Source organism: Rattus norvegicus, chromosome 5 (genome assembly GCF_021556685.1).
Source record: "Rattus norvegicus strain SHRSP/BbbUtx chromosome 5, alternate assembly SHRSP_T2T, whole genome shotgun sequence".
In the NCBI taxonomy this organism is placed as follows: Eukaryota; Metazoa; Chordata; class Mammalia; order Rodentia; family Muridae; genus Rattus; species Rattus norvegicus.
This window is the reverse complement of record NC_141538.1, coordinates 172,249,193-172,277,175: the sequence shown is the minus strand read 5'-3', so window position 1 is coordinate 172,277,175 and position 27,983 is coordinate 172,249,193. Positions and strand designations below refer to the sequence as shown.

The 27,983-nt window shown below is 43.8% G+C and overlaps 1 protein-coding gene and 1 long non-coding RNA gene across 11 annotated transcripts; one reads left to right on the top strand and one right to left on the bottom strand.

Moving 5' to 3' along the window:
* On the bottom strand, nucleotides 1-25,937 carry Slc35e2b (solute carrier family 35, member E2B). 10 transcript variants are annotated; one of them, XM_087549522.1, is made up of 10 exons: nucleotides 25,607-25,937; nucleotides 25,170-25,378; nucleotides 17,491-17,962; nucleotides 17,173-17,308; nucleotides 16,159-16,286; nucleotides 13,421-13,541; nucleotides 10,526-10,579; nucleotides 9,884-9,956; nucleotides 8,400-8,545; nucleotides 1-4,547 (listed from the first exon to the last, which is right to left on the bottom strand). In XM_087549522.1, the coding sequence occupies exons 3-10, from the start codon at nucleotides 17,810-17,812 to the stop codon at nucleotides 4,310-4,312; spliced, it is 1,218 nt and encodes a 405-aa protein (XP_087405648.1). In that variant the 5' UTR covers nucleotides 17,813-17,962; nucleotides 25,170-25,378; nucleotides 25,607-25,937; the 3' UTR covers nucleotides 1-4,309. The 10 variants fall into 10 exon arrangements, 8 of the variants coding, with proteins under 8 accessions (XP_087405648.1, XP_087405647.1, NP_001101468.1 ...); XR_015619772.1 differs by lacking the exons at nucleotides 1-4,547; nucleotides 25,607-25,937 and adding exons at nucleotides 8,003-8,243; nucleotides 10,668-10,740 and having other exon boundaries at nucleotides 25,170-25,450; XM_087549526.1 differs by lacking the exon at nucleotides 1-4,547 and adding an exon at nucleotides 8,003-8,243.
* On the top strand, nucleotides 25,526-27,717 carry LOC148006200 (uncharacterized). Its single transcript, XR_015621386.1, has 2 exons — nucleotides 25,526-25,822; nucleotides 27,578-27,717. It is a non-coding gene; the product is annotated as an uncharacterized LOC148006200 (long non-coding RNA).
* The last annotated feature ends 266 nt before the right edge of the window (nucleotides 27,718-27,983 follow it).

Here is a 27,983-nt window from a genome sequence, read left to right as displayed (position 1 = left end):
TTAATTACACAATACCAATTTATTTCAGGAATCAATGAATTATCTAACAGAATTCTAGAAGGCATTAATATAATTAAATACTGAAAGAGGTGAAATACAAAACAGTATACATTTTATGATGTGTTTTAGTTCTCTAATATTGTTTGGTATAAAGCAAATATGACTTGGCTTTGACGAAGACAACTTACTACTCTAAACTGTGGCCTGTTCCAAAACGCCAACACTGAGTAAACACAGACTCACAACTATCTCTGAATCCAGACATTACAAGTGAATTTAATATGCAGTTTAAGACCCAGAAATGAAAAGTGAAAACAAACAAAAACACCACACACAACTTGCCAACTTGATTTGTTTAAAACTAAACTTGGATATGTCAGGGAGGGTTCAATAGCCACCAAAGTCAGGATCAGAGTCCCCAGGAAAACATACTTCAGAGACACCAAAGTTAAAACCTACTAAACTTTGAATTGTGGTGGGTACTATTTGTCCACAATCAGTATGTCCTGTTCTAATCCATGCAGAGAGCAAAGGTATTTATAAACTAGGAAAACAGGCTGGACGCCATATCTCAGAGAAAGAATAGCAGCCTAGCTTGCATTCTTGAAGCCTTAAGTTCTATCCCAAGCACAAGAACCAAAGGGTCGAGGTAATGAAGAGATGAAGGGGAGGTCAATGTTTACAAGTTAAGAAAAAACAAAAGATTGTTGCTCAAAGGCAGAGGGGGTCAGGAGTGGTGAAATACTTGTAATCTCAGTACTAAGAATGTTGAATTAGAAGGTCTAGAGTTCAAGGACTTCAAGGACAGTATAGGTTACATAGGTAAATGCAATCTCAGAAGGCATTGGCATGGTTTCCCATAGTAACATATTTATTTACCCTTTTCCAATGTTAAGAAGATATCACTTGGCTGAATCCCATGAGCAGCTTTTATTCTTTTTTCTTTCTTTTCTTTTAAGATTTAATATATATGAGTATACTGTAGCTGTCTTTAGACACACCAGAAATGGGCATCACATCCCACTTTTTTGTTTGTGAGCCACCATGTGGTTGCTGGGAATTGAACTCAGGACCTCTGGAAGAGCAGTCAATGCTCTTAACCGCTGAGCTATCTCTCCAGCCCACCTTTATTATTTAATCTCCTCTGATTCATCATTTTTATTTATCTCAAATTTTGTTTTTTGAGACATGGCCCTGGCAATCCTAGAACTGGCTTTGTAGACTAGGCTAGCCTGGAACTCACAAAGAATCACCTGTCTCTATCTCCTGAGTACTGGGATTAAAAGTGTAAACCACCACTACCTGAGGAACGATTATAATCCTGGTATTCAAGAAATAATAAAATTTATTTTGAAACTTGGTCTCAATATGTAGCCCGAACTAGTCTTGAATTACTATGTAAGTCTAATGTATGTGCCATGATGACGTAGTTTAAAAATAAACAAAACAAGAGCTGGTAAGATGGCTGATCTTCAAGAGGACCCAAATGAAATTCCCAGGAGCCACATGGCAGCTCATAACTATCTGTTCCAGGGGATCCAACACTCTCATACAGATACACATGCAGGCAAAACATCAATGCATAGAAATCAGGAATACATTAAAAAAATTTTTCCTTGTCTTTTACTAGTGGAAGTTTGGGGGAGGGGCTTTTCTCCCCTTCATCCCTCTATCCAATGTCTGCTGCTGGGATCAACTCAAGAGCCCCATAATGCATGCCAGTGATGTGCTACTAAGGTATACCCCAAAGCATGAAATTTTTAAAAGTGTATCTATCTAGTTTTTCAAGACAGGGTTTCTCTGTATTACTCTAGCTATCCTGGAACGTGCTCTGTAGACCAGACTGCCCTCAAACTCACAGAGATCCACCTGCTTCTGCTTCACAAGTGCTGGGATTAAAGGCATGTACCACAACCACCCAGCAAATGCATTATTTTTAAGTTGTGCATGTGTATATGCATACACAAGCCTGAATGCAGATGCCCAGCGCAGCCAGAGGCATCAGAATCCCTAAAGCTGGAGTTACAGGCAGTTGGTGAAGCACTCTAAATGAGTTTTGGGAACTGAACTTGGGTCCTCACCAGGAAACATAATACTAGTTCTTAACCATTAGTCTGTCTCTATAGTCCCTAAAGTATTTTTGAAATTAGAAATGTGCATATCTTTTTAACCATGGGTGCAGTGAGTAAGAAGATGGCTGGCTCAGGTCAATCCAGTGTTGTTTACAACAGACCAGACAATGATATAGACTCAGGAGGAATTATCCAGGATAAGTAATGACACGTGGTGCCAATATTTCTACATGTACATCAGTAACAATTCATGAAGAACACAGTATTCTATGAAATACTAACAAAGTTAATTAAAAAATATTGTTATGGAATGGTCATAACAAATGGTCAAGCAGGGCCATTCAAAGACTCTCACCCTAGCCATGTCTTGGAAGAGCTAATGGAAGCGGCAGAGTTCATGATCTTTCCACCTGTGAAGACAAGTCTGAAAAGCAGCTTTACAGGAAATTGCTTTAAGAAAAATCTTTGTTTTTGCTTCTAGTCCAAAAACTTAGAAAATCAAAACAGGCTGAGTCTGGTGGTGTAGGGGAGGGGTGACTAGAACAAGTCACAATAGGCTATTTCCTAATTACACATAGGACACAGGCAGAAATTCCAAATAGTAAGAAGCCAAGTGCGTGGAGCTCTGAGCATCCTTTGGCAAGGTCTGTGGGAGGCCAGAGATCTTCCGACCAGTATCCATGAGCACACACTCTTCAGTATCTGCAGCTGCACAGCCAGGTCTTGAGTAGACAGGCCCACTGTACAGATTAATCCAACATCTGCCACCTGTCGTGCACTGGAAGGAAGCAGAAACCTGGACAAAGTCAAATGAGGGAACGTCTTCATAATGGGGGTGGGTGACCTTACATAGCACAGTAAAGACACCTCGTCAGTGTCCAACACAGGTTGCTTTTTTTAAAAGGTGGCTTATAGATTAAAAGGCCCCATTTTGATCCATCATCATGGCAGATGACTTGTTCAAGTAAATAAAATGTAGACATAATTATTGCTCATTTTCACCCCAACATCTCCTTGAGGGGCTATTTTCATACTTTCCAGGTATGAAGCCAACTTAGAAAGCAGTGGCACCGTGGGCAGTAAGACATACAGCAGGAAGGACCAGTAAGACCTGGACAAGAAGTACCAGTGGCTTCAGCTCATATGTAATGGACAGAGTCTTACAGACTGGCTGGCAACAGACTGCACCCCACACATGACTCACACAATGTTCAGTAATGTAGAACCTCAGTGTCTCACACCCAAGGCCCCACTGTTGGCCTCCACTTCACCTTAAGCTCTGGGTACCTGGTAGCTCAGGCAGTCATCATTTGGTCCCCAGTGAAGAGCCAGCTGTGGGTGTAGTCTTCCATGTACCTTACATGCAGAGACTCGAGAAACCTCTGAAGGCACCTGCTTTGTCGAAAGGCAGTGTCCCTTTAACTACAACATAACCTGTAAACACTCAAAAGCTCTTTAAAACTTCCCTATCATCCACAGGAATCTTCACAGGGCAGACAACTGTGCCATTCGGAACAGCCTGCTTCACATTTATCATACTCAAAATGGAAAAGCACTCGAGAGCATCTGTTCGAATCAAGAGATTTTTACACAACTTCCCAGAGTGGGGCAATCACCAAATGGGTAGCAGAAACACAGGGCAACAACCCTGGAACAGGGTAGTTCAGTGTAGCACAGGTCAAGAAGGGGATACTTTTCCTTCACATAGCACTGTCCCTCCATCGTAGGGGACACTTATCTGTTCTGTCTGCCACTCTGGTTTCTCGGGGTTTTGTGTCTCATGCTAGAGTCACTGGCATCTGGAATGTCTGTGTCATAGACTGTCAAGAACCAAAAGACTTCAGGGCCTGTGGTGGTGGTGGTGGTGGTGGTGGTGGTGGTGGTGGTGGTGGTGGTGGTGGTGGTGGTGGTGGTGGGCATAGAACAATTTAGGTCTCCTGGATGGCATCAAGCAGACAGCAACTTCCGTTGGTACTGGAGCCTGTGCTTATTCCATAGTTGGCCCCACAGAGATATTGCCCAGTTGTAGGCTGGGCACAGAGACATTGGTTCAAATGCAGCCAGAGGAGCTACAGGTCATTTGAATCTTCCTGCAGGGCTCTATCAGGCAGAAGCTGAGTCCCAAATTCCCCATTTTATGTCCAGAAAGGAGCAAGAGACCTGCCCTGCATCACTTGCTTCTCTGTTCCAGCACAGAGTACAGAGGGACAGTCTGGACCTGGTCAAACATCAGGTGATCAGTGGTGCTGTCTAGAGTCTTGGGAAACCAGTGGCTCTGTGTCATCGTTTGGGCCTTGGCTGGTGGCTGTGACCAGACTCTGCATAGTCTCTTGCTGATACTGCCTGGCCTTGTTGTAGAGCAGGACACCCACTGTGACAAGGATGGTGCCAATGGCCGACAGGCTGGTGATTTTGTTTCCAAAAACGATGATGCTAAGCCAGATGGACAAGGCGTGCTTCACAGTACTGGCGACACTACAGCAGTAGAGATAACAGTCAGACTCTGGTTCACAGTCACACAGGGTATAGCCTGCTGCTGGCAGTGACTACAAATGTCACACAATGCAACAGTGCTGTGTTATCTATCCAGATCTCAGACCCAAGAGGGACATGGATGAGGTGCCCACCACAGAGGGTTGGGAGCATTAGGGGTTTTGCCTGCATCTTTGTTCTTTTATTTCTCAGGTTTTATTTCTTTATTTATTTGATGAAAAATTTCAAAACAAGGGCTGAAGAAATGTCTGAGTTGGTAAAAGCAGTGACTGCTCTTTCAGAGGACCTGGGTTTGGTTTCAATCCCTCAGATAGTGGCTTAAAACTGTAACTTCAGTCCCAGGGAACCCAATGCCCTGTTCTGGCTCCATGGGCACCAAGCATGCACATGATGTACACCAGACAAAACCTCCATTCACATTAAATAAACCTAAAGAAGAAAACCTCAAATAGAAAAGGACAGAAACACTGTAACACATCCCCAGTACCTGGGATAGATGAACGAGGCCTTGTCACACCCGTTTCAGCTTTCCTTCTTTCTTTCTTTCTTTCTTTCTTTCTTTCTTTCTTTCTTTCTTTCTTTCTTTCTTTCTTTCCTTCCTCCTTCCTTCCTTCCTTCCTTCCTTCCTTCCTTCCTTCCTTCCTTCTGTGATGTCCCAGGCTAACATGTATCTTTATAAGTAAATGAAGCTGCTTTGAATCCTGCCTCTGCTTCCGCAATACTGTGATTGTAAGAGTGCATTAGCATACCCAGGTTGGTCTTAGCTTTTTGTCTTTTTTTAAAAACATTTTATTATTTCACTTTTTGTGTATGTGTACAAAGAATCTCTTATAAGCATCACCTATCAATAAAAAAGCTTTTGGCCAATGAGCTGAGGCAGAAAATAGGAGGAGGATCATCTGGTCAGGATAGAAAGAATCTGGAAAATAGTCAGAGGTGAGAGATATTTGCCCCAAAATCCTGAGAACAGCAGGTAGCTGAACTCAGGTTAAATAAGGAAAGATTCGGGGTTGGGGATTTAGCTCAGTGGTAGAGCGCTTGCCTAGCAACCACAAGGCCCTGGGTTTGGTCCCCAGCTCTGAAAAAAAGAAAAAAGAAAAAAAAGAAGAAAAAAATAAGGAAAGATTCACCCCAGAATGCCAAGAAGACAGAAGTAAACCAGCCATGTAGCTGAACTCAGGTTAAAATAAAAGGGATAGTAAACGAAGAGCTAGCTCAGAGTTGTTATTTCTGGGAACTAAGTGGTCAGAAGGAAGATCAGTGTGTGAGTTTTCCTGCGTGTCTCTATGTGCTCACGTTCCTGATTGGTGCTCACAGAAGTAGGGAGAGGGTATGAGATCTCCTGGAAATGGAGCTTTTGGATGATTGTAAATCACCGTGTAGATGTTGGGAACCAATACCAGGACTTCTTCAAGAGTAACAAGTGCTCTGAACCGCTAAGTTAGCTCTCTAGCCCCTTGTCTTAGTTTTTTGAAACAAGGTCTTGCTATATACCCTAGGCTGGCCTTGAACGTGCAGGGGTCCTTCTGCGTTAGTGTCTTGAATGCTGGAATTACACAAACGTGCAACCACACTGCCCTATTTCTTTGAACTAAAATGTTTATTTTATTTTGTGTATATATGCATGTACCTGACTGTATGTATGTGCACCATGTGTACAGGAGACCACATAGGTCAGAAAAGGTATTAGATTCCCTGAACTGAAGGAATACATGGTTGTGAACTGTAGTGTAGGTGCTTGCTACTGAGCCTTGGTCCTCTGCAAGAGCAGTGAGCACTCTTAACCCTGAGCCATCTTCCAGTACCTGGACTGAAATATTTTAAAGTGAAGACACTGTGCTTTAAAGTGACAATATTATGCAGTGGTGTGTGTGTGTGTGTGTGTGTGTGTGTGTGTGTGTGTGTGTGTGTGTGTGTGTGTGTGTGTGTGTCTGTGGAGAGGAAGAATTTTCATCATGGATCCTAGTCTTGTGTCTAACTATTCTGCTCCAAACTTCTAAGGATTATGGCAACACGCACAACAACGCTGTGATATTTTGCCCCTAAATACTTCAGCTTACTTTGCATAACAGAATGAAACAAACTCCATGCACACTGTCAAGATCTTTACGCCCCGAGGGGAAAAACAATCTCAAGAGGCTATAATTTGTTAAGTTGAACTCATCCCACGCACCCATTTGGATCAAATAGTAACAGTAACAGCCTGTACTTTTGTTCTTTGAGCTGGGCTTATGAATAAGTTAATTTTTATACTTTTCTGCCCTTTTGAATTTTCTATGATGAGAGCAACAGGCTCTATGTGTTAGACATGCCTGGAGTAAACTGACCACAGACATAAATATCTGGAAAAAAACTGAGATTATATTAAGTGTATAGACTTTTTTCCTTGTTATTACTCCCTAAAGATACAGTGTAACAGTTATTTATAGCATTTACACCCCATTTTGTTAGTCCCAAATGTAGTTTCTATGCAAATTCCTTGCCATTTTATATAAGGAATTTAAGATCTGGATTTTGAATCAGATATGATAGTACATGAGAGACAGCAGCAGGAAGATTACGGAATTTATGGTTTTCTTAGATATATATTGGGTCCCAGGCCAGCATAGACTATATATATAAGACCATTTCAAAAAGAAATCTGTGATTCTTTTTTTTTTTTTTTTTTTGGAGCTGGGGACCGAACCCAGGGCCTTGCGCTTCCTAGGTAAGCGCTCTACCACTGAGCTAAATCCCCAGCCCCGAAATCTGTGATTCTTAGCACTGGTGGATGGTCCTGCACTAGTCTCCTTTCAGATACTACAGGACGCCTGTGCTTATTTGTTACTTCCACAACAGAAACAAAACAAAAAAACCAAAAACTTTTTAAATAAAAGATTATTTTTTTGAAATTTTATTACTTATTTAATTTAATTTTATTTTTTGAGGCAAGGTTTCTCTTTATAGCCCTGGCTGTCTTGGAAATTCTTTTGTAGATCATTCGTGTCTTGAGCTCACTGAGAGCTCCTACTCAGGAGCTCCTGCCTCCTGAGTGCTACGAGCAAAGGTGTGTGTCGCCACTGCCTGGTATGAGGACTTATTTTCACTTTATTATGGATGCTTTGTCCATATGTGTGAGTGTGATGTATCTGTAGTGACCAAGGAGGCCAGAAGAAGGGTGTTAGATCCCCTGGAGTAGCAGTTACAGGGTTGTTAGTTACCATTGGGAACAGCCATTAAATCAAGAAGAGCTGCCGGGCTGGGGATTTAGCTCAGTGGTAGAGCGCTTACCTAGGAAGCGCAAGGCCCTGGGTTCGGTCCCCAGCTCCAGAAAAAAAAAAAAAAAAAAATTAAAAAAAGAAGAGCTGCCAGTGCTCTTAACTACTCAACCATTTTTCCAGCCCCTCTTCTTCTTTTTGAAAAATTACCAACATTGAAAAATGAAACATCAAACCATGCAAGGTGACACGTGACTTTAATCCCATCACTAGGGAGGCAGATGCAGGCAAATCTGTATGAATTCCAGGCCACTAGGGCTATATAGAGAAACCCTGTCTCAAAAAACAAAACAAAACAAAACAAAACAAAACAAAACAGAAAGACACAAAGACAGTGATTCAAACCCAATAAAGAAAGCTCTCTTGTCACAGTACTTCCACAGTAAGAGCTCAGGAACAACTTGTGGCCACCAGTGCCTGTCTGGGACAACACAGACATCCCATTATTTAGCTAAATCTTGACAGCTCCGTTGTAGACAGAAAAAGAACCTTAGAAAATGTCTAGCAACATGGATTTCTAGGAAAAAGTTCCCTGCAAATCTACTTCATGTAGTGATGGCACAAAATATCGACTCACCTGAAAGTCACAGGGGAGATCTTTCCCATCAGGGCATATGCAGTGACACTCTGAAGGTGAAACAAGGCGCCATCTGTCAGCAGCAACAGCACGATGTCCTGGCTGTAGCTGAAGCTCTTCCCACTCCCACCAATCACAGGGACATCCTATGGATAAAACGAAAGGACAGGGGCTGGGGATTTAGCTCAGTGGTAGAGCGCTTACCTAGGAAGCGCAAGGCCCGGGGTTCGGTCCCCAGCTCCGAAAAAAAGAACCAAAAAAAAAAAAAACGAAAGGACAATCTTCTGGCCTGTGTTTCACTGTCACCGTCACTACTGAGAGAATATGGTGTCACTGGTATCAGGACTCTCAGGATGCACAGAGTGCTACAAAAGGAACAAACTCCTGTGCACTGCTAGTGGGAACATAAAATGTTTCTTTCAACCAACCATTCCAGTTCTAAGACTATATTCCAAAGACACATCCCATTTGTAAAGGACGTAGATATGAGAAATGCCTTTACCACGTGTGTAACTGTGAGGAAAGGTAAAGGCTATATCCAACTGCATGGTCAGTATAGACTTCCCAGTGTAACATGTTTTAAGGAAAAAAGTTTATACAGACACACACTTTCATAAACTGAGAGACTCAAGAAAAACATGTCATGAGTGCATCTGTACCTACAGGCTCACTAGACAGCCATTTAGGGAAGGGGGCTGAGGGTGAGGAATCTTCTGTTTGCTTTCAAACAGTGACTTAGGTGGGTGTGGGGACACATTTGTTCAATGCTAGCAATCAAGAGGCTGAAGCAGATATAGCTCTAACGGTCCCAGAAAGCAAGCCCCAGACCCAGGCATGGCGGTGCACATCTTTAATCTGGAACTCAACATACCTTCTGCTGGAGACCTACATAAGGACACTGGAAGAAGGAAGAATCTCTCTTCTTTGCCTGCCTTGTGGGACTGACTGAGCAACTGCTAACTCCTTGGACTTCCATTCATAGCTGATGGTGACCATTGTTGGGGAGTTGGACTACAGACTGTAAGTCATCAACAAATTCCCTTACTATATAGACTACCTGTAAGGTCTGTGACTCTAGAGAACCCTGACTAATACACTTAAATTTGAGGCTAACTTGGTCTACATAGCAACTTTCAGGCCAACCAGAGCTACATACCAGATCCTGTCTCAAAACAACAAAAAAATGCTGTTGACTTTTTTTTTTTTTTTTAGGGTTTCTATGTGTAGCCTGGGCTGTCCTGGAACTCACTGTAGACCAGGCTGGCCTTGTCTACTAACAGAGATCTGCCTGCCTCTGCCTCCCAAGTGTTGGCATTAAAGGTGTGTGCCACCACCCAGCTCTATTGACTATTCTACAGTGGAAAAATATCCCTTTCCAAAGTAAAAGATAACCTTAAAACTAATAACCTGCCCACCCTTCTTCTCCTGAACTGTCAAAGGGCAGCAGTAGCCCCAGTGTGGTGGGTGCCAGGCTGGAAACCCACCATGAAGAAGGTCCATGCTGGAATCAGCAAGGCCACAGCAGCAGCACTGGTGTAGAATTGCAGTTCCGGGGCCCTGCAGTGACAGAAGATACTTGCTTTTTCCCATGCTTGAGTCTAGGCTTCTATGCAGGTACTTTCAGATCAAAAGCTAAAGAATCAACAATACAGAACTGTGCTTCCCAAAGTGACAATGATGCCCTGGGCTCCCCAGAATGAATGGGTCACCATGAACTGAACTGGCTGTTTGGTGGTCTGAGGAATAAGTTAGGAAACAGGTAGTTTTCTCTCAATTTTTTACAAAGACCTGCAAAGCTCGTCAAAACACTCAAAGTGAATTCAGGCTCCTGGGGGTCATTCAAAGCTGTACAATGACCAAAAAGTCCTACTGGGCCTTATGAAATTAGATTCAATATGGTAGTGCATATTTGATCCCAGGGCTTGAGGGACAGAGGCAAAGATCACAGGATCTTTGTGAATTCAAGGCCAGCCTGGTCTACATAGCAAGTTCTAGGACAACCAGGACTATATAGGGAGATGCTGTCTCGTCCCCTCCCCACTCCACCTCCACACACTACGGCCATCCTACTACTGCCACCAGACACAAAAATAGAAACTAGAAATCCTCTTACTGGAGATACTTACGAGAACCTGTATTTGTCCCCACTGAGAAGCTTTTTTGAAAAAACATTCTGCAAACTAGAACAAAGACAACATGTTAACATTTAGTTAGTGGGTAGGCAGCTAATGACAATGGCTACAAAGGCAGACAGCCACCAGCACTTACTTGCCGGAGGCCAGTCCTGTACCAGCTGTGTTCAGCATCATCTCATTGAGAAGTAGAACTGTGCCTATTGTCCCTACAGACAAGTAAATCGAGAATGCAGAACCTGAATGGACCGACCAGCTCAGACATCAGAGAACCACCACGGTCCTCATCTGCACACTTTGAAAAACCCAACAAGGGAAGTAGAGGCAAGAAAATTAGAAGTTCAAGGTTATCTTGAGATGCAGGAGTTAGAAGCCAGCTTGGGCTATGTAGGACCCTGTTATAAACACAAAAGAAGGGCTGGAGAGATGGCTCAGGTGTTAGGAGCACTTGTTACTCTTACAAAAGAGCATAGGTTTGGTTCCTAGATCTGACATGGTGGTTCACAACCTTCTATAACTCAAGTTCCAGGGCATCCTGTATCCTCTTCTGACCTCCATGGGCCTCTGAGGGTGTCGGGTACATGTGATGCACATACAAACATGCAAGCAAAGCACTCATACGTCTGCAATAAAAACAAACTGAGAACAGGACAGGTGGTACACACCCTTGATCCCAGCACTCAGGAGGCAGGCAGGCCTCTGTGTGTTCAAAGTCAAGGCTAAGTAGAGAGACTCTATCGCAAATAAACAAAGAAAAGAAAATCTAAACTAAAATAAGCAAAGTAAGCAAGCAAACAAAAAAAACCAAAATAATTCTTTTGGAATGAAGTTCACATAAATCAGTATTAGGATACAAGTGAATGAGGACTCCCAGGACATGTATATAATTGAATAAAACTATTCATGCAAACAAACAACCCAAAGGAAAACTACAGATTTTTAAGCCAGACCAGATAAACCACAATGAAAACACACAAGTAGCCAATGGGAAAATAAAACAATTCTGGCTTCAAAAGTGACCTCCGAGCCAGGGGATAGTCCACTTGGGTGGTAGTGGTAGAGGCAGGCGGATCTCTGAGTTCCAAACCAGCTAGGACTACACAGAGAAACTGTCTCAAAAAAAATAAAAGGGGGGGGGGGGGACGACCTCAGAGGCTGGAACTTGACCCTGCCTCCAAGCCTCTCGCTGACAGAATAGTGACCAAGGAGGCTGTCTCAAGTAATAGAACAGTATGAATAAGAGCATTTGCAGACATTCAGGATTCATCTGGAGGTTCTGCCTTTTAGAGGCTCATGCAACAGGCAGTAAGAAAACAAGGAAATATTCATGTTCCCTGCAGATTGGCTTCTGGGCAAATTCAGTGTGTGTGTAAGATCAAGAGGAAGTCAGGAAAAATCAGGCTGTGGAGAATGTCTAGTGATGAAGTTTTTCACATGAGGTCTTCTGTGTGGTTAACCCTGTTAGGTTCCTGAGAACCATGAACTTGCAGGCCAGCCCAGAGGGAATCACTCCTAAGGTGAGCACTTTCCATTTCTGTTCCTGACAGCAAGGCCAGCTGTTGTCTTCAGCAGTAACAGTGATAACAAACCTGTAGAGACTTGTGGTAGCTCATTTCCTTCTGTCAAAAAAGGAAGGCTAGACATGCTAGTATATGCCTCAGAAGACAGAGGCAGGTAGATCCTGAGTTCAAGGCCAGCCTGCTCTACAAAATTAGTTTTAGGACAAACACAGCTAAATAGAGAGACCCTGTCTCTAAAACAAAAATAGGAGAAAACTCAAACTGATTAGAAGTTCTGAATCAATAGGTTTTGTTTTAAACCTGTGATGGCAAGGAAGGAGACGATCAGGTGCACTGTCTGTGGCCAATACCTGTCCTCTCCACACTCAGGAGATGTGGCAGGGGGACTGCAAGTTCAAAGACAGCCTGGACTACAGTGAGAAAAGGAAAACGACTAGAATATGACATCTGGTCCTCAATCAACTGTGTGACCCAAACACTAACAATAGCAACCCAAAGTTTTCCTCCAGGACCTTGCCACATGGCTGGCATCTGCCTGAGGGCTAGTTTTTTATCCTTATCTTTATAGTTCTGACGTCAGGAGGATCCAACAGCTTGGCTTCACAGCCTTGAGATGGTCTCTGGCTTCTTCCTTGGTTTTATTTAGATTGACTATGTGACATACAGGGTTAAGTTTGTATTTTTCTTTTTTTTTTTTCTTTTCTTTTTTTCGGAGCTGGGGACCGAACCCAGGGCCTTGCGCTTGCTAGGTAAGCGCTCTACCACTGAGCTAAATCCCCAACCCCAAGTTTGTATTTTTCACGAGCCAATGACATGCTTCTTAGAATTATCATACTAATCACATGGTTTACTGCGCGTGCGCAGGTGCTCGCGCGCGCGCGCGCGCGCGCACACACACACACACACACACACACACACACACACACACACACAGAGTGCATGTGTCTGGGTGGGGTGTGTATGAATGCCATGGCGGACATGTAAAGGTCAGAAGACAACTTCACTGTGGTGGTAGTGCTGTTATTTAAGGTAGCCTCACTGTGTATCCCTGGACAGCTTAGAGCTACAGCAATTCTCCTAGTTAACACAATGACTATCACAATTACCGTGACTGTGTAACTATCCCTCTAGTTAGCATTTTAAAGAATCAGGACTACGCAGCCTCAAACTCCATCTTGGTTTGGAGAAAAAGTACCTCATCTGGAAGTCATTGTACTTCTTGAGAAAAACCAGGACAGTGGAGACTAGCTTTGAGTCCCAGTAGTGGGACTGAGCTGTTTAAGTATGAACATCTGTGGACTAGATAAAGTAAAAACAGCAAGTCTTAAACAAACCCTCCTTCATCATTTCCCCGTGCTCTGTGACTCACCAATCCATAATGTTGGTGGATAGTGCAGCTGAAAACCCCAGGATGTTGAAGCTTATTTCCGTGGCAGTGCATAACGCTAGTCCTCCCATGACTGGGATGAGGGACAGGTTGACCAGCAGCCCTGACAAGAACAGAATAGGAGTGTGCGTAAGAGTGGGTGCATACAGGCAATGGCACATTATGTATAGGTTAGAGGACAGCCTGTGGGAGACAGTTTTCTCCTTCCACCATTGTGTTGTGGGGATTGAACTCGAGTTGTCATCCTTGTCAGCAGACTCCTCCAGTGTACTTATTGGGAAGGAAAAACAAACAAAACAAACAAAAAACACCAAGCCAAGCCAGGTATGGTTCACACCTTGAATACCAACACTAGGGAAGCAGAAGCAGGCAGGTCTCGAGTTCAAGGCGAGCCTGGTCTATAGAGCCTGGCTGCAGGACAGCCAGGGATATACAGAGAAACCCTGTCTTGAAAAACGAAAAACCCAAAACCCCAACACTGCACAATAAATTAAAATACCGAGATGGTTCAACTGCTTTGACTATTGCTGCTCTTTCTGTGGACCCCAGTTTGGTTACCTGAGGCTTATCACTGCCTGTGACTCAGTAACAGGGGATCTGACACCGTTCTGGCCTCTGCAGAAACTCATACATATGCCCCCCCCCCCCCCCCCGATATTTAACTAAAAATGCATTCAATGCAATGCAATCACCTTTCCCATCTACATTACTCCTAGAATTGATGTCAGGTACTATTCAACACTTTTTTAAAAAAATTTGATACACAGGACTTATTTAAATAGTCAAAGAAGGGCTGGAGAGATGGCTCAGCGGTTAAGAGCACCTGACTGCTCTTCCAGAGGTCATGAGTTTAATTCCCAGCAACCACATGGTGGCTCACGACCATCTGTAAAGAGATCCGATGCCCTCTTCTGGTGTATCTGAAGACAGCTACAGTGTACTTATATATAATAAATAAATCTTTAAAAAAAAAAAAAAAAGAAAACAAGGACAGGGACTAGAGAGATGGCTTAGCAGTTAGAAGCACTGACTGCTCTTCCTCAGCAACCACATGGTGGCTCACAACCATCTGTAATGGAATCTGATGCCCTCTTCTGGTGTGTCTGAAGACAGCTACAGTGTACTCATATAAATTAAATAAATATTTTAAAAACAAAATATTTATTTGATATAATATTCCGCACCTTTTTTTTAAAATCATTTTGTGTGTTCTGTAGACATGTATGTCTGTACACTAACTGTATGCAGTGTCCCTGAAGGCCAGAAGAGGGAATCACATAGGATCCCAAGGAACTGGAGTGTGTGCTAAAAATTGAAACAGTATTCTGGAAGATCAGCCAGTGCTCTTAATCACTGAATCAACTGCCCCATTTAGCTTGAATATAACCATCTTGAATATGCTGATTTTTATTTATTTATTTATTTTTTTGGTTCTTTTTTTCGGAGCTGGGGATCGAACCCAGGGCCTTGCGCTTCCTAGGTAAGCGCTCTACCACTGAGCTAAATCCCCAGCCCCCTGATTTTTATTTTTAAAGATTTGTTTTGACTGATGTCTATGTGTACGTATCTATGTGCATGTGTGTCACTTGTGTGCAGGTGACATCAATAGCCAGAAGAGAGTGCTGGATTCCTGGAGCTGGAGTAACAGTCAGTTGTGAGCCTCAAATATAGATCCTGAGAGCTAAACTCAGGTTCTCTAGAATAGCAGCAAGTGCTCGTAACCACTGAGCTTTTTTCTAGCCAGGAACATGCTGAGTTTTAAAGGGTTCATGGAGTAGGGGCACTGGAGAGGTAGTCTAGCAGATCAGGGCACTGGCTGTTCTTGCAAAGGATCTGGATTCCCTATACCCACATGGTGGCTCATAATCATCTGTGAATCCAGCTTCAGGAAACCCTTGGGCATCAGGTACCACAGTGTGCACATATACAGGAAAGTAAAACATCCACACACATACAATTTTAAAATGTTTAAGAAAAAGCTCATAGGGTGTGTATCTGACATGCTAAGGAAATCATCTGAAACAGTTTATATATTATGAAAGTAAATCTGACCTCCTGGGCCTTGGGAAGGATGGAAAACAGTTGCCTTAAGAGTCACAAAGTGCCAGGCGGTGGTGTTGCATGCCTTTGATCCTATCACTCAGGAGGCGGGGCAGTTGGATCTCTATAATAAGTTCAAGTCCAGCCTGGTCTAAAGAGCTAGTTCCAGGACAGCCAGGGATATACAGAGAAACTCTTGTCTCCAAAAACTCCTCAAAGAGTCACAAAGTACACTCGACTGTGCATTAAAGAGGAGTACCTGTCACTGAATATGGGCACTGCTGTATCAGCTTTGGGTCAAAGATGAGCCCTTAGAGGTATGGCCGGATGGTCATTTTCCAGTTTCTACTCAGCTCCCCACCCAGCTGAAAGTCATGAAGTACAATCCTCCCAACACCTGAACTCTCCATTACAGTAGCCCCAGCACACCAGTAGGCTTGATGAAGCACCTGCTCAAAGGACTGCAGAAGACCACATGTGACCACCAAGGACACTTTTCGAGCAGTGAGAGCAAGTGACTGTAACATGGGTCAGTCCTAGGTCTGTCACTACTCTGCTCTGAGGAGCTCTGGAAAGCTGAATAAAACCCGGCACATGATAGGCAGTCGGTAACACTATAGGTGCTGACTGCTGAACCAAGGATGAGGAGGCCCAGACAGAAAGACCCAGAGAGACCTTACCTGTGTACTCCCCCAGAATCATCCGAGACATGATTACAGTGAAAATGGGAGCGGAGCTCTTCACCGTCTCAGCAAAGGACACTGCCACGTTCTTGAGGCTAACTAGCCCTAAAACCACCGTTGCAAACCTCAAAACAAGAAATGAGCATCATGAAAGGGACCTGTCTACTTAAAATCAGAGGCTCTAAGTGCTCAGCCATGAGCAATGGGCACATCTGGTTCCTCATTCCAACCAGGTTGAGTACCAGGTAAGGATGTCACCATCACATTCAAGGATGGCAAACCCCTTCCAACCACTATTGAGCTACTTTGTTTGTTTGTTTTTTTTTTTTTTTTCGGAGCTGGGGACCGAACCCAGGGCCTTGTGCTTCCTAGGTAAGCGCTCTACCACTGAGCTAAATCCCCAGCCCCGAGCTACTTTGTTTTTTAAGGGTAGGGTCTTACTATACACCCTGGCTATCCTGGAACTCGCTATAAGACTAGGCTGGCTTTGAACTCCCATAGATCTATCTGCCATTGCCTCCCAGGTGCTCTGATTAAAGGCATGCACCACACCCAGATATCTGAATTACTGTTTACAGTCTCTCTATAAAAGAATCTGAGAAAGAGCCAGGCATGGCAGAGCACACCTTTAATCCCATCACTCAGGTGGCAGAGGCAGGCAGATCTCATGAGTTTGAGGTCAACCTGGTCTACAAAGTGAGTCCAGGACAGTCAGGGTTACACAGAGAAACCCTGTTCTGAAAAACTAGCCAGCCAATCAACCAACCAACCAAACAAACAAACAAACAATCTGGGAAGGAATGCATCTGGTGGCATTAAAGGCCACAGAACTAAAATCTAACTAATGGATGTCTCCCGACTGTATAGCCCTATAATTGTATCCTGTGCCCTGAACACATACTCAACAGCAGTAATCACCAAGGCTTCCAATAGGGTTTCCACACTTAGTAACTAGAAAGGTATTTTATATCTTAAAAAGAAAAATAATTAAGACAATCAACTCATTTTTACCTCATAAGGCCCACGAAGAGCATAGTCATGATGAAATTGGGTGGGTAAGAGAGCCGGGTTTTGTGTTGATATAAACAGCAAGGAACAAATATTTTAACACATCCAATTAATGTCGTTGACAGCATCTGCACAGCACCTGTTGAGGGAGGCATGCAGCCAAGCTGAGAACAAGTTTCCCACACATGAGCACTGAATATCACCCTTCATTTCAGAAGCATATCTGGGTAAGTCCCTTTTGTCCTTTCCCTCCCTCCAGGTGGCCTCTGGTCACTCAGCACTGGGGCCACCGGGAGTGAACATTGAGCAAGGAGTCATTACCTAACATGCTAGGCTCTCCTTCTAACAGAGACAGGATGTACTTGTTGAGGAACAGAGTACAGAAGCTGAAGAAGAACCACAGCGTGAGGTAGATGAGAGCTCTTGAACTCCACACGCCGAGGTCCGACTCAATGACAGTAGTCTCCGTGATGGTGACAGTAAGCAGGCTCTCCTCTGGGCTGCCATCACCTTTAGTAAAGACAATCTTCTCACTCCGGTGACCAAAAAGAGACCCCCAAGTGAAAAGTGTTTTCCCTTTTGGCTCCTCTTCACAGCCAGGAGCTGTCTCCTCCAGCACTTGGGATTTTGCTGCTGATGACATGCTGAGGGCACTTGTGAGGAGTGAATCTCAAAGATGAACCACATGGATCAAAGCAACTGCCCAAGCAGAGAGACACAGCTGGAGGAAGAGGCAGGAGTCCTGGTTTGCATGAATGTTGACCCCAACATGCTAGTCTCCAACAAAGTAAGGCTAAAATGGTAAGAAAAGAGACCACATTATTAATTTTGAACATCTTATATTCTTTTGTAACCTATGTAAGATGAAGTACAGACATATATGGGAGACCAGAAAACAACCTGGGGTCCTGCCTTCTGCCTTGTTGTTATCGCTTTCATTGTCTGCCACTAAGTGAACTAGCCAGCCCACAAGCTTCTAAGTCCTCCTGTCTCTACTTTCTATCTTGCCTTCCAAAGATTCTCCTATTTTTTGTTTTCAATCTTGCCAAAGAAGCACTGAGATTATAGTTGTCAGGCCCTGGAGTCTATACTGAGCTCAGGAGGTACCAAACTGAGGCAACCCTCTTCCTCTTCCCAGGCTGGTCCTTCCATGACTGGCTCAGCTCAGTTCAGCCCACACCAGGCTTTGGCCCCAATTTGTAACGACATTGTTTGCATCTTCTCAGCCCTTTGAGGGACCAGGAAACACCCACAGATAGGAGCTGAGTGTTCTCTTGAACTTCTGTCCCTAATACTTCATGCCTGGTTTCTCCACACCTTCCACAGAAACCCTCTAAACTTTTACCCAGAGCTTCCACCCGTTCCTAACTGGGAAGCTGATTCACCACATTGAATATTTAATTTATAAAAGTTCTTGATTCCATTTCAAATTGGCCTGTTCTCATTTTTGTTCTTTCATTCCTCTTGCACATCCTTTCTGGTCTCTGCTGGTTTATTATCTATCCACAGATCACAGCAACTAGGTCCATTATTCTACTACACAGGTAAATCACCTCTTATCCTGGCTTGAGGTTTGCCAAGGGCTTAGGACCAGTTTTGTGCTACTTTCTATGCTAATGGCATCAGTTTAAAGCTTAGCTCAAGGATGCTGACACCTGTGCTACATTTGCAGGTGAGATGTCTACCATTCTTTTTTTTTTTTTTTCCTTTTCTTTTTTTCGGAGCTGGGGACCGAACCCAGGGCCTTGTGCTTGCTAGGCAAGTGCTCTACCACTGACCTAAATCTCCAACCCCTGATGTTTACCATTCTTAAGGCAGAGCCAAATCATCCTGTTCTCCTGTAGATTTTGGCATTTTACTAGTTCTGGCTATGAGCAGTGTCTCATCTTTGACTTGCTCCATCTCATAAGGACCACGGGATACCTCCTTTCTAAGGAGGACATCAAACTTCACCCCAGGCTGGAGATGTATGTCATAGAGTGCTTGCCTACCATGCATAATGCCTGAGGTTTGAACCTCAATATTGAAACAAGCAGATAAACAATAAAATACAAAACAAAGAACAACAACAAAATACAAAACAATACCACCATCAAAGAAGCCTTAAAGGGCTGCCACTGGGCTTCCTGGTTTCTGCTGCTATGGTTTGGAGCACTCTTCCACAGAACCTAGGTCAATTCCAAGTACACACATGGCAGCTTACAATGATCTTTAACTCCAGTTCCAGAGGAGCTAATACCTACTTCTGGATTACACAGGCACCAGGCACATATGTGGTTCACATATGTACATGCAGACAAAATATCCACACACACAAAAAAAAAAATTTAAAAGAACACTGTAGTGACAATTCTGGAATTTTAGTTTCTTTAAAAACACAGAAATATTCTAAGAATGTGATTTCATTTTAATCCCAGATGTGGGGATGTGGGGCTGCTTCAGACTATCTGCAGCAGCTGACTATGCATCGCCTCGTGCTCTAGCAGAGACATGGTTTTCCAGCTACAGATGGTTTCTGTGACTGTGTGACATTTGGAGTTCAGGGAACTTTTCAGAGGGTGTATAAATGCTAGGCTGTGGTGGGTGGGGCTGGTGGTTGTTCAATTTGCAATTTGTTGTAGTCCTGCTCAAAGGAAAAAAAGATTCAGGGATCTCCCTCTCCTCTCTTTCCTTTCTCTTCATTCTAGTGGTAGGGGGTGAAATTGGAGGGATAAAGGGTAGAAAAAAGAACCCACAAAGTTGCAAAGACCAGCTGTAGGGCACCTCTTCTTTCTATATGTAAGAGTGCTTTGCTTGCATATATGTTTGTGCACCATGTACATGCCTGGTACTGCAGAAGTCAGAGGGTATGATCACCTAGCACTGCAGTTACTGAGGATGTGAGCCAGTATGTGGGTGATGGGAACCAAACTCAGGACTTTGGCAAGAGCAACAAGTGCTCTTAATCATTAAGTCATCTCTCTACTACCATTCCTCTTTTTGAGAAACATTACAGATATTAGCTTCATGCCCTTGTGGCTATCAGGATCTCTACCTTCTCAGAATCTTTAGTTCATGCCTCCATGTTTGCATGTGCCTGACTCATATAGAATATTCTGTATGTATACCAGAGAATGTACACACTGCTTGCCAGTGAAGACCTCACCTACCTGTAGTTCAGAGGACCTGATACTCAGCTGGGATACTTTACAGTCTGACTTGCTCTCGTTGTGGGCAATATCAGAGTCTGTATCATCACCCTTCTCCACCCACAGTGCTGCCAAGTCTCATCATTACCTTGATGTCCCCCAATTCTAGCGTGTATCTTTCTTGTTCCCATTGTGACTCTTCACTATATAGAAGTCTTGTAGTATGTCCCAGAGCATTATAGGAACAATACTGCTCCTCTAGGCCTTTGAGTGCTGTTATGCCAGACTTTGCTGTTTTCTTCTTACTCATGCTACAATTTGGTTCTAGTGACAACCTGCTGGGTAGCTGAACCTCCTAGGCTCTAGGGCTGGCCAGACCCTGTGCTGGGACAAAAAGAGAGTTCAGGCTCCACTACATCCTCCAGACCAGGAGAACAGACTGACTGAAAGGAGAGTGGCCGTTTTACTATCTGGAAGGCAGCAGACAAAAAGAAGGGACCCAATATCCTGAACATTGAAATCAGAGAAAGTCGAAGAAAGTCTTAGTTTCAGGCCATGTTTAAGGACCTTTGATTAGTCAGGGGCAGCCAAGCAAGGAAAAGCTGAGAAAAGCCACCCCCGCAAATGTACAGGGGATTCTGTTTGCTCTACTAGTCAGAACTATCTAACAGTGCAGATGCAAACAGACTCCACATGTTAACTGTCTGGACATGACCTTTTAAGAGTCAGTATAAGCACCTACACTGAAGAGCTCACAGCTACTGTGACTCCAGTTCCAAGTTATCTCAGGTCCCTGGCCTCAGAGTGCATTGTCCTTACAAGCACAGCCCCATATGCAGATGCACTGTTGTAGTCAACGAAGCTAGGAAGGAGCGGGGGAGCCAAAGAGCCACCTACTCCTCAACATTAGACATGGAGTAGTAGAAGTTTGCCATGCTAGTTTGTTTTGTTTTGGTGTTTCCTCATTGTGCCCAATTTCCTCCCTTGGAGTGTAATGTATATTCTATGCTATTGTATGTTGGAAGTATATTATTTAATTTTCACCTTACAGGGGGTTACAATTAAGAGATTGCTTTAAGTTCCAAAAGAGATTTTGGACTCTTAAATATTTGAATGCTTGGTCCCCAGGTGGTGAAACTATTTGGTAAGATATTTGGTGGCCTTGTTGGAAGAAGTGTGTCACTGGGGATAAGTTTGAGATTTCAAAAGGCAATAGCAAACCTACAGGCCTTTTTTAGTCCCAGCACTGGAGACAGAGGCAGATGGAGTTTGTGGCCAGCCTGGTCTTCAGAACGAGTTCCAGGACAGGCAGGATTACACAGATTAACCCTGTCTTGAAAACAACAATAACAAAAAAGAATAAAGGTTCCAGAAGAACCAGGTTTGGCCAAGGGCCTATAATCCCAGCTATCCATGAAGATCACACATTCAGGGTCTGTGTAGGCTACAAAGCAAGTTCAGGACTAGTATAGGCAACTGAGTGAGACTTTGTCTTAAAAAGAGTTTAGTGGTAGAGTACTTAACATATATGAGGCCCTCTGTTCAAATCTCACTACCATTGAAAAGGAAAATTTGGGAAGGGTATGATGGCAAATGCCTTTAATCCCAGTACTCAAGAGGCAGAGGCAGATGGATCTCCATGAGTTCAAGGCCAGTGTGGTCTATAGATCAAGTTCCAGGACAGCCAGGGTTACACACAGAAACCCTGTCTGGAAAAAGAAAAAAGAAATTATCAGGCTGAAGAGATAGCTCAACAGGTAAGAATATTGGCTGTTCTTCCAGAAGACTCAAGTTCAATTCCAAAGAAACACACAGCAGTTCACAGACATCTGTAACTCCAGTTCCAGGGGAATTCAATACCCTATTCTGGCTCCTGGAGGTACCAGGCACTCGAGTAGTGCACAGACATATGTGCAGGCAAAATACCTATAAACATTAAAAATGATAATAATAATATGGACGTACTAATAGAAGAAACTTCTGAGCAGATTCCTATGTCAGGTTAAAGACTGTAAGGACTCTAAACAATACTAAGCACAAAGTACAGCCCTGTTTATCTTGCAGAATCAAAGGTCAGGAATTCCAGATTGAGCAGTAAGTAAATATTGTGGAAAATGAAAGCCAGATTCAGTACTAAAGACAGTTACCATATGCAGGCAGCTCTCTAGTTATACCTAGCTCACCATTCCCATTCAGTGTTCTCAATAAACAATTCTCCCTCACCTGCAAAAGCACAAGACAGTTACTAATCCAGAGGGAATTAGGATAGAACGAGTGTGGCTAGGATAGAGGTATAAAATTAGTTATGGGCTCCTGGTAATGGTAGAATCAGAGGATCACTCCGAGCTGGTGCTCTAAGTGGTTCAGCACTTGCTGAACTTCCAGAGGACCCAGGTTTGATTCCCAGCACTCACTACAGTATACAACCATCTGTAACTCCAGTGCTAGGGGATCCAATGGTCTCTTGTCTCAGAGGGCACCAGGCATGCACATGAGGTCAACATTCATATATATATAAAATAAAATTACACATAATTTGTTGGCTATCATAATACCACATGGACAAGCTCCTGAAGAGGTAGCAAAGACCTTTGAGTTTGGCTCTATAGATGAACCAAGGGCTACTCAACTCTAGTATTAGCAGAGTTTGACTCACCCAGTCCTGGTCCAGTTCCCAGCCCACAATTCCAGTCGATTACAAAGATAAAGTCTTAGCCTGCAAGAAGCTGAAGACCACCAGCAGTAAAGAGCTGCTTGCATTTAAGAACTTGTAGTTGATTTGACCTACACTGGTCTGGAAGCCAGTTACAACTGCTGAGTCTCAACTCTACAGGAAAGGTCTTAGTTACCATGTCCCTCTCAAATTGGAAACTACCTCCAGAAGAGCGGATGAAAAACTAAGTCATAACTTCCTTTAAGACTTCCTTGCTAGCCAGGCACTGGTTGCATACACCTTTAATCCCAGTACTTGAGAGGCATCTCTGAGTTGGAGGACAACTTGGTATGTAGAACAAGTTCCGGGGTTGGGGATTTAGCTCAGTGGTAGAGCGCTTGCCTAGGAAGCGCAAGGCCCTGGGTTCGGTCCCCAGCTCTGAAAAAAAAAAAAAAAAAAAAAAAAACCAAAAAAAAAAAAAAAAAGAACAAGTTCCAGGACAGCCAGGGTTACACAGAGAAACCTTGTCTCAAAACAACAACAACGAGATGACTCCCTTGCCCGCAGGGCCTTGCCTCCTGAGTTTCTGCTCTAGGCTCTGTCATAAATATGTACAGAGCTGAAAGAAAAACAAGATACACACTAGCTGAAAGAGAAACAAGCCACACTCTGCCCTAGACCCACAGCAAAGACATGATGTCAAAGCTACAAAAACCAACCACCGATTGTCTCACCCAGATGCTGGTGAGACTCCCCTCCCCTTTTTTTGAGACAGGATCTTAAAGGGTAGCCCAGGCTGGCCTTGAATGTGTCAGTTCTTCTGTATCAGCCTTCAGAATGCTGGAATCACAGGCACACACCACGATGCCTGGCTCAAGATGTCACTTTTATTTCATTTAGCATTCTAGTTTTCCATAGTCTAGTTCCATGGACCCCAGGTTAAGAATGTCTGGGCTGCTTGCTTGAGGGAGTGTGGGGTACAATGGCTCTCTGACAATCCACGTCCACATAAGTGCCATGACATAGATTGGGTCACACATTAAGTTTTTAGTGGAGGATGTAGCCCACTGGTAGGCGGCTAGTGTAGCATCAAAGCCAGAGATTCAATCCCCAGTAGAAAATGGAGTGACAGGAAAGGGACGAATAGGGTAGATGAAAGGAATGTCTATTCTGAAACACAGGACTGAGGTACTCAAATACCTGGCCAAGACATCTGCATTGGCCAGTGGTCATTCAGTGAAAATGATATCAAGTCTCCAAATACCATGCATGTCTGAGAGTTTATCTAAGGGAAATAATAATCCAGAAAAGGGCCTACATGAACTCACAATCTGCCCACCTCGCCCTGCTTCTAACAGCGACACTGGAAGCCTCAGACCGCTCAGTAGTGAAGAATTTATACTTAAGGGAAAGTCACTCCCGACTAATACATTGTACTCTGTGGCTCTGATAGTGTTTATCACTTTTGAAGAATGGATACTTTCAGGATCGCTGGTGTGGTATGCTCAGATATAAGACATAAAATAGTTGAAACCATCCACATAGGATTTCTCTGTTGCAGACAGGTCCTTCATGTTGTTCAGTCTCCATCTTCTACACCGGAAAAGAATTGCTTTAATGTAAAAGCCGCCCAATCTCTTTTTAATGGGCCTTTTTTTGCTATTTAAAATTTTTTCACTGTGCTTTCAAATGTGCTCTGCAACCAGGGTACTTGTAGTACAGTCCTACAATTGCAGTTCTGAGACACTGAAGCAGGAGGGTCACAAGTTTAAGGCCAGACTGGGCTACCCATTAAAGATCCTGTCTTAAAAGAAAAAAAAAAAAGCACAAAAATTATTTTTCAATTTATTTTTAATAGAGTACAATCATCCCATGAGTGGGCGACTAAACAAATACTGAACAAGGCACCCACCTCTAAACTTCAGTTTTGGGTTTGTTTTTCTTTTTTTGCATTTCAAGGATTCAAACCATCAATGCTGCAGTGAATTTGTTTTATGCCTGAAAAGTACCGGTTGAAGAAAAACCGCCAGCTGGCTAAAACAAAGTTGAGGACTGGGACAGGGCTGAGTCGCCCACTCCACCGCACAAAATAACACGTTTCGGGAGGCAAAATCAGTAGACAGATGACAGGGTGACTGCACTTGTCATTGGGTATCGCCTCCTTCTCGGCGCCTAATGCAGTCATAACCCGCCCGCGATCCCGCTGGTGCCCACCCTACCTGTGCGTCCAGCCCGGCGAAGCCCGCCACCTGGGCGCCCGGTGCCAAGGGTCCCTAAATTGACCTGGGCTGACTCCAGGGCAGGTGCCCCCGGTCCCCGGCTCAGTTCTGAGGGCTGCCACTGGAGTTTATGCACAGCCTCCGCCCATGCTCACGGAAGATACAGCCAGTTTCCCCACGCCGCCGACTCGGGGCCCAGGAACTTCAACCTGAGGGGTTCAGAGCCAAGGGCGAGAGCGGCTAGCAGACATCCTACGGATTTTAGATTTGGGACACACACTGGTGGGCGGAGAGGGAGCCGGAAGTGACGCACAGGATGCCCTGGCGGACTGGGAACGGAAGAGGACACGCCCCCTACCGACACACTAGGCACCTTCCAGGACGTTCCACCGCAGCCCACCATGGGGAACTAGGAGGCCCTAACGGCGCATTCTCACCTTCGGTAACGGTCCGCCACAAACCACGGGACGGGCGACGATGCGGGGCCACACCACCGCTTTGTGGCCTTCCGCTGGCACCTTCCGGAACGTCCCACCACTCCAGGGTCTGTGATGCTGGACGAAAGCACAAGTGTCGCTCCTCTCGCCTGTGGTACATTCCAGAACGTTCCATCGAGACCAAGGTGGAGGAGCCAATTCTCTGAGGCCGCGAAGGTACGGACCTCTGGGTCAAACCAGGGTTTGGTTTCAAGGAGCCTAAAATCTGACTAGAAAGTCAGAGTACGCGAAGCGCTCAATGGCGAACCTACGAATGACCCCCGTACGCTCTGAGTCTTGGATGAGCCGGGGGCGGGGCCAACACCGTACGGGCGCGGCCAACACCATAGCGACGGGGCGCTCATTGGTCGAGCTTCAGAGGCTCCGCCTTCAGGCAGAACGTTAGATCTGCCGGGTAAGCTCCCCGTGAAGCCGCTAGCTGCCTTCTTGGCCTTTCTTTCTTTCTTTCTTTCTTTCTTTCTTTCTTTCTTTCTTTCTTTCTTTCTTTCTTTCTTTCTTTCTTTCTTTCTTTCTTTCTTTCTTTCTTTCTTTCTTTCTTTCTTCCTTCCTTCCTTCCTTCCTTCCTTTCTTTCTTTTTCTCTCTCTCTCTCTCTCTTTCCTTTCTTTCTTTCTTCTTTCTTTCTTTCTTTCTTTTTTTTTTTTTTGTTCTTTTTTTTCGGAGCTGGGGACCGAACCCAGGGCCAAGCGCTCTACCACTGAGCTAAATCCCCAACCCCTTTTTTTTAATCCCTGAAGGTCATTTTGTGGGGAGGTTTGAGGCTGTGCCTTACCTCAGCTGGTGATGCGCCCGCAAAGCTCTGCTTTTGGTCAAACCTTCCTTTGTTTTGGTTTTTTGAAAACTAGTAAGGTTTTTCCTTCAGATCTCGCTCTGAGTGAGTTAAAGTGGAGCTTTCTTACTCTTAAACCTTTTCCACTAGAAAACTCTTTCCACATGCAAATCAAACATTTACTGATAACCTTACGTCTATCTTAAAACAATTCTTTGTCCGGGTGCAGAGAACAGTCTGGTCCACTTAATGAGTTCCGGGACAACCAGGTCTACGTAGTTCTGAGACCCTGTCTCAACAAACAAACACCAATTTTTTAGTGCACTACTTAAAAGCGAAGGCAAACTGGGGAATGAAAGAGAAGATGCGCTTTTTAAATTTTCACACAGATCACTTGACAATATTTGATACCACCGGACGTAGAGTGTCTTCAGCATTTTTCAGTTGATGTTTTGATTTTTATCAAAATGAAAGTATGTTTGATTTTGTTTAGTTTAGGTATGTTTAGAACCGTATCAGTTGGAAATTCTGTCCTAATTACACGCAAAATTTTAATAATACTTTAAAAAATGAAACAACTCAGAAACGTAAGCAAGAATTTTTTTTTCTTTTTTGAGACAGTGTCTCACTTTGTACCCCTGGCTGGCCTGGAACCCGCTGTGTAGAACAGGCTAGTCTTGAACTCACAGAAATACGCATCTCTGTCTTCCACATTCTGGTATTATGCACACCTAACTAAGCAAAAAAAATTTTTGAGTTGTTTTATTTGCTCGTTGTTGCTGTTTTGAATTGGTTTGATTTGGTTTTTTGAGACAGGGCTGGTATATCCCTGGCTGACTTTGAATCTGAGGTGCAGCCGGGACTGACCTTGATCTTACCCCACAAGTGCTGGGACTACAATCATGTGCTACTCGCTGTGCCTGGTTCAACTAATAGTTTTTAAAATGATCCTGGCTATACAGTCCTAAAATCTACTAATTTGACAGCAGTAGGAAAATATCAAAAGTCCTTGCTTTCTGTAATTAAAACTGTGTGCTCTTATTAAAGCAAAAGCCCTATGATGTACCCTAGGAACACTGCAGTTCATAAAATACAACGTTCTTGGGCTGGAGAGATGGCTCAGCGACTGACTGCTCTTCCACAGGTCCTGAGTTCAATTCCCAGCAACCACACGGTGGCTCACAACCATCTGTAATGAGATCTGATGCCCTCTTCTGTTGTGGTCTGAAAACAGCTACAGTGTACTTATATATAATAAATAAATAAATCTTTAAAAAAATACAATATTCTCTTCTGGGAGCTGAGGTTCTCTGGCAGTGATGATTGGTTGGTATGACTGCATGCACAATGTGAAGTGTGCCTGTTTGTGTAAAAATAAAAAAAGGCTTCAGGGAACTTACACAAGAAAACATAGATGAGGTCTGCATTCATTACATGTTTGATTTTGAATTAATTTTAGTCTTTGCCTGTTGATAAACCTCTTACTGTTATTAGACAGTAAAATCTCAATCACTTGATTCTACCAATGAAGACTCATGGGGCAGATGCCT

Excerpts from the sequence above, each read along its gene's own strand:
- Slc35e2b (XM_087549522.1), bottom strand. The coding sequence starts at position 17,812 with ATGTCATCAGCAGCAAAATCCCAAGTGCTGGAGGAGACAGCTCCTGGC. Across the intron at positions 16,287-17,172 it reads CTCTTCGTGGGCCTTATGAG|GTTTGCAACGGTGGTTTTAG; the intron begins GTAAAAATGAGT and ends TCTTGTTTTGAG. Across the intron at positions 8,546-9,883 it reads CAGCATGGACCTTCTTCATG|GATGTCCCTGTGATTGGTGG; the intron begins GTGGGTTTCCAG and ends TTTTATCCATAG.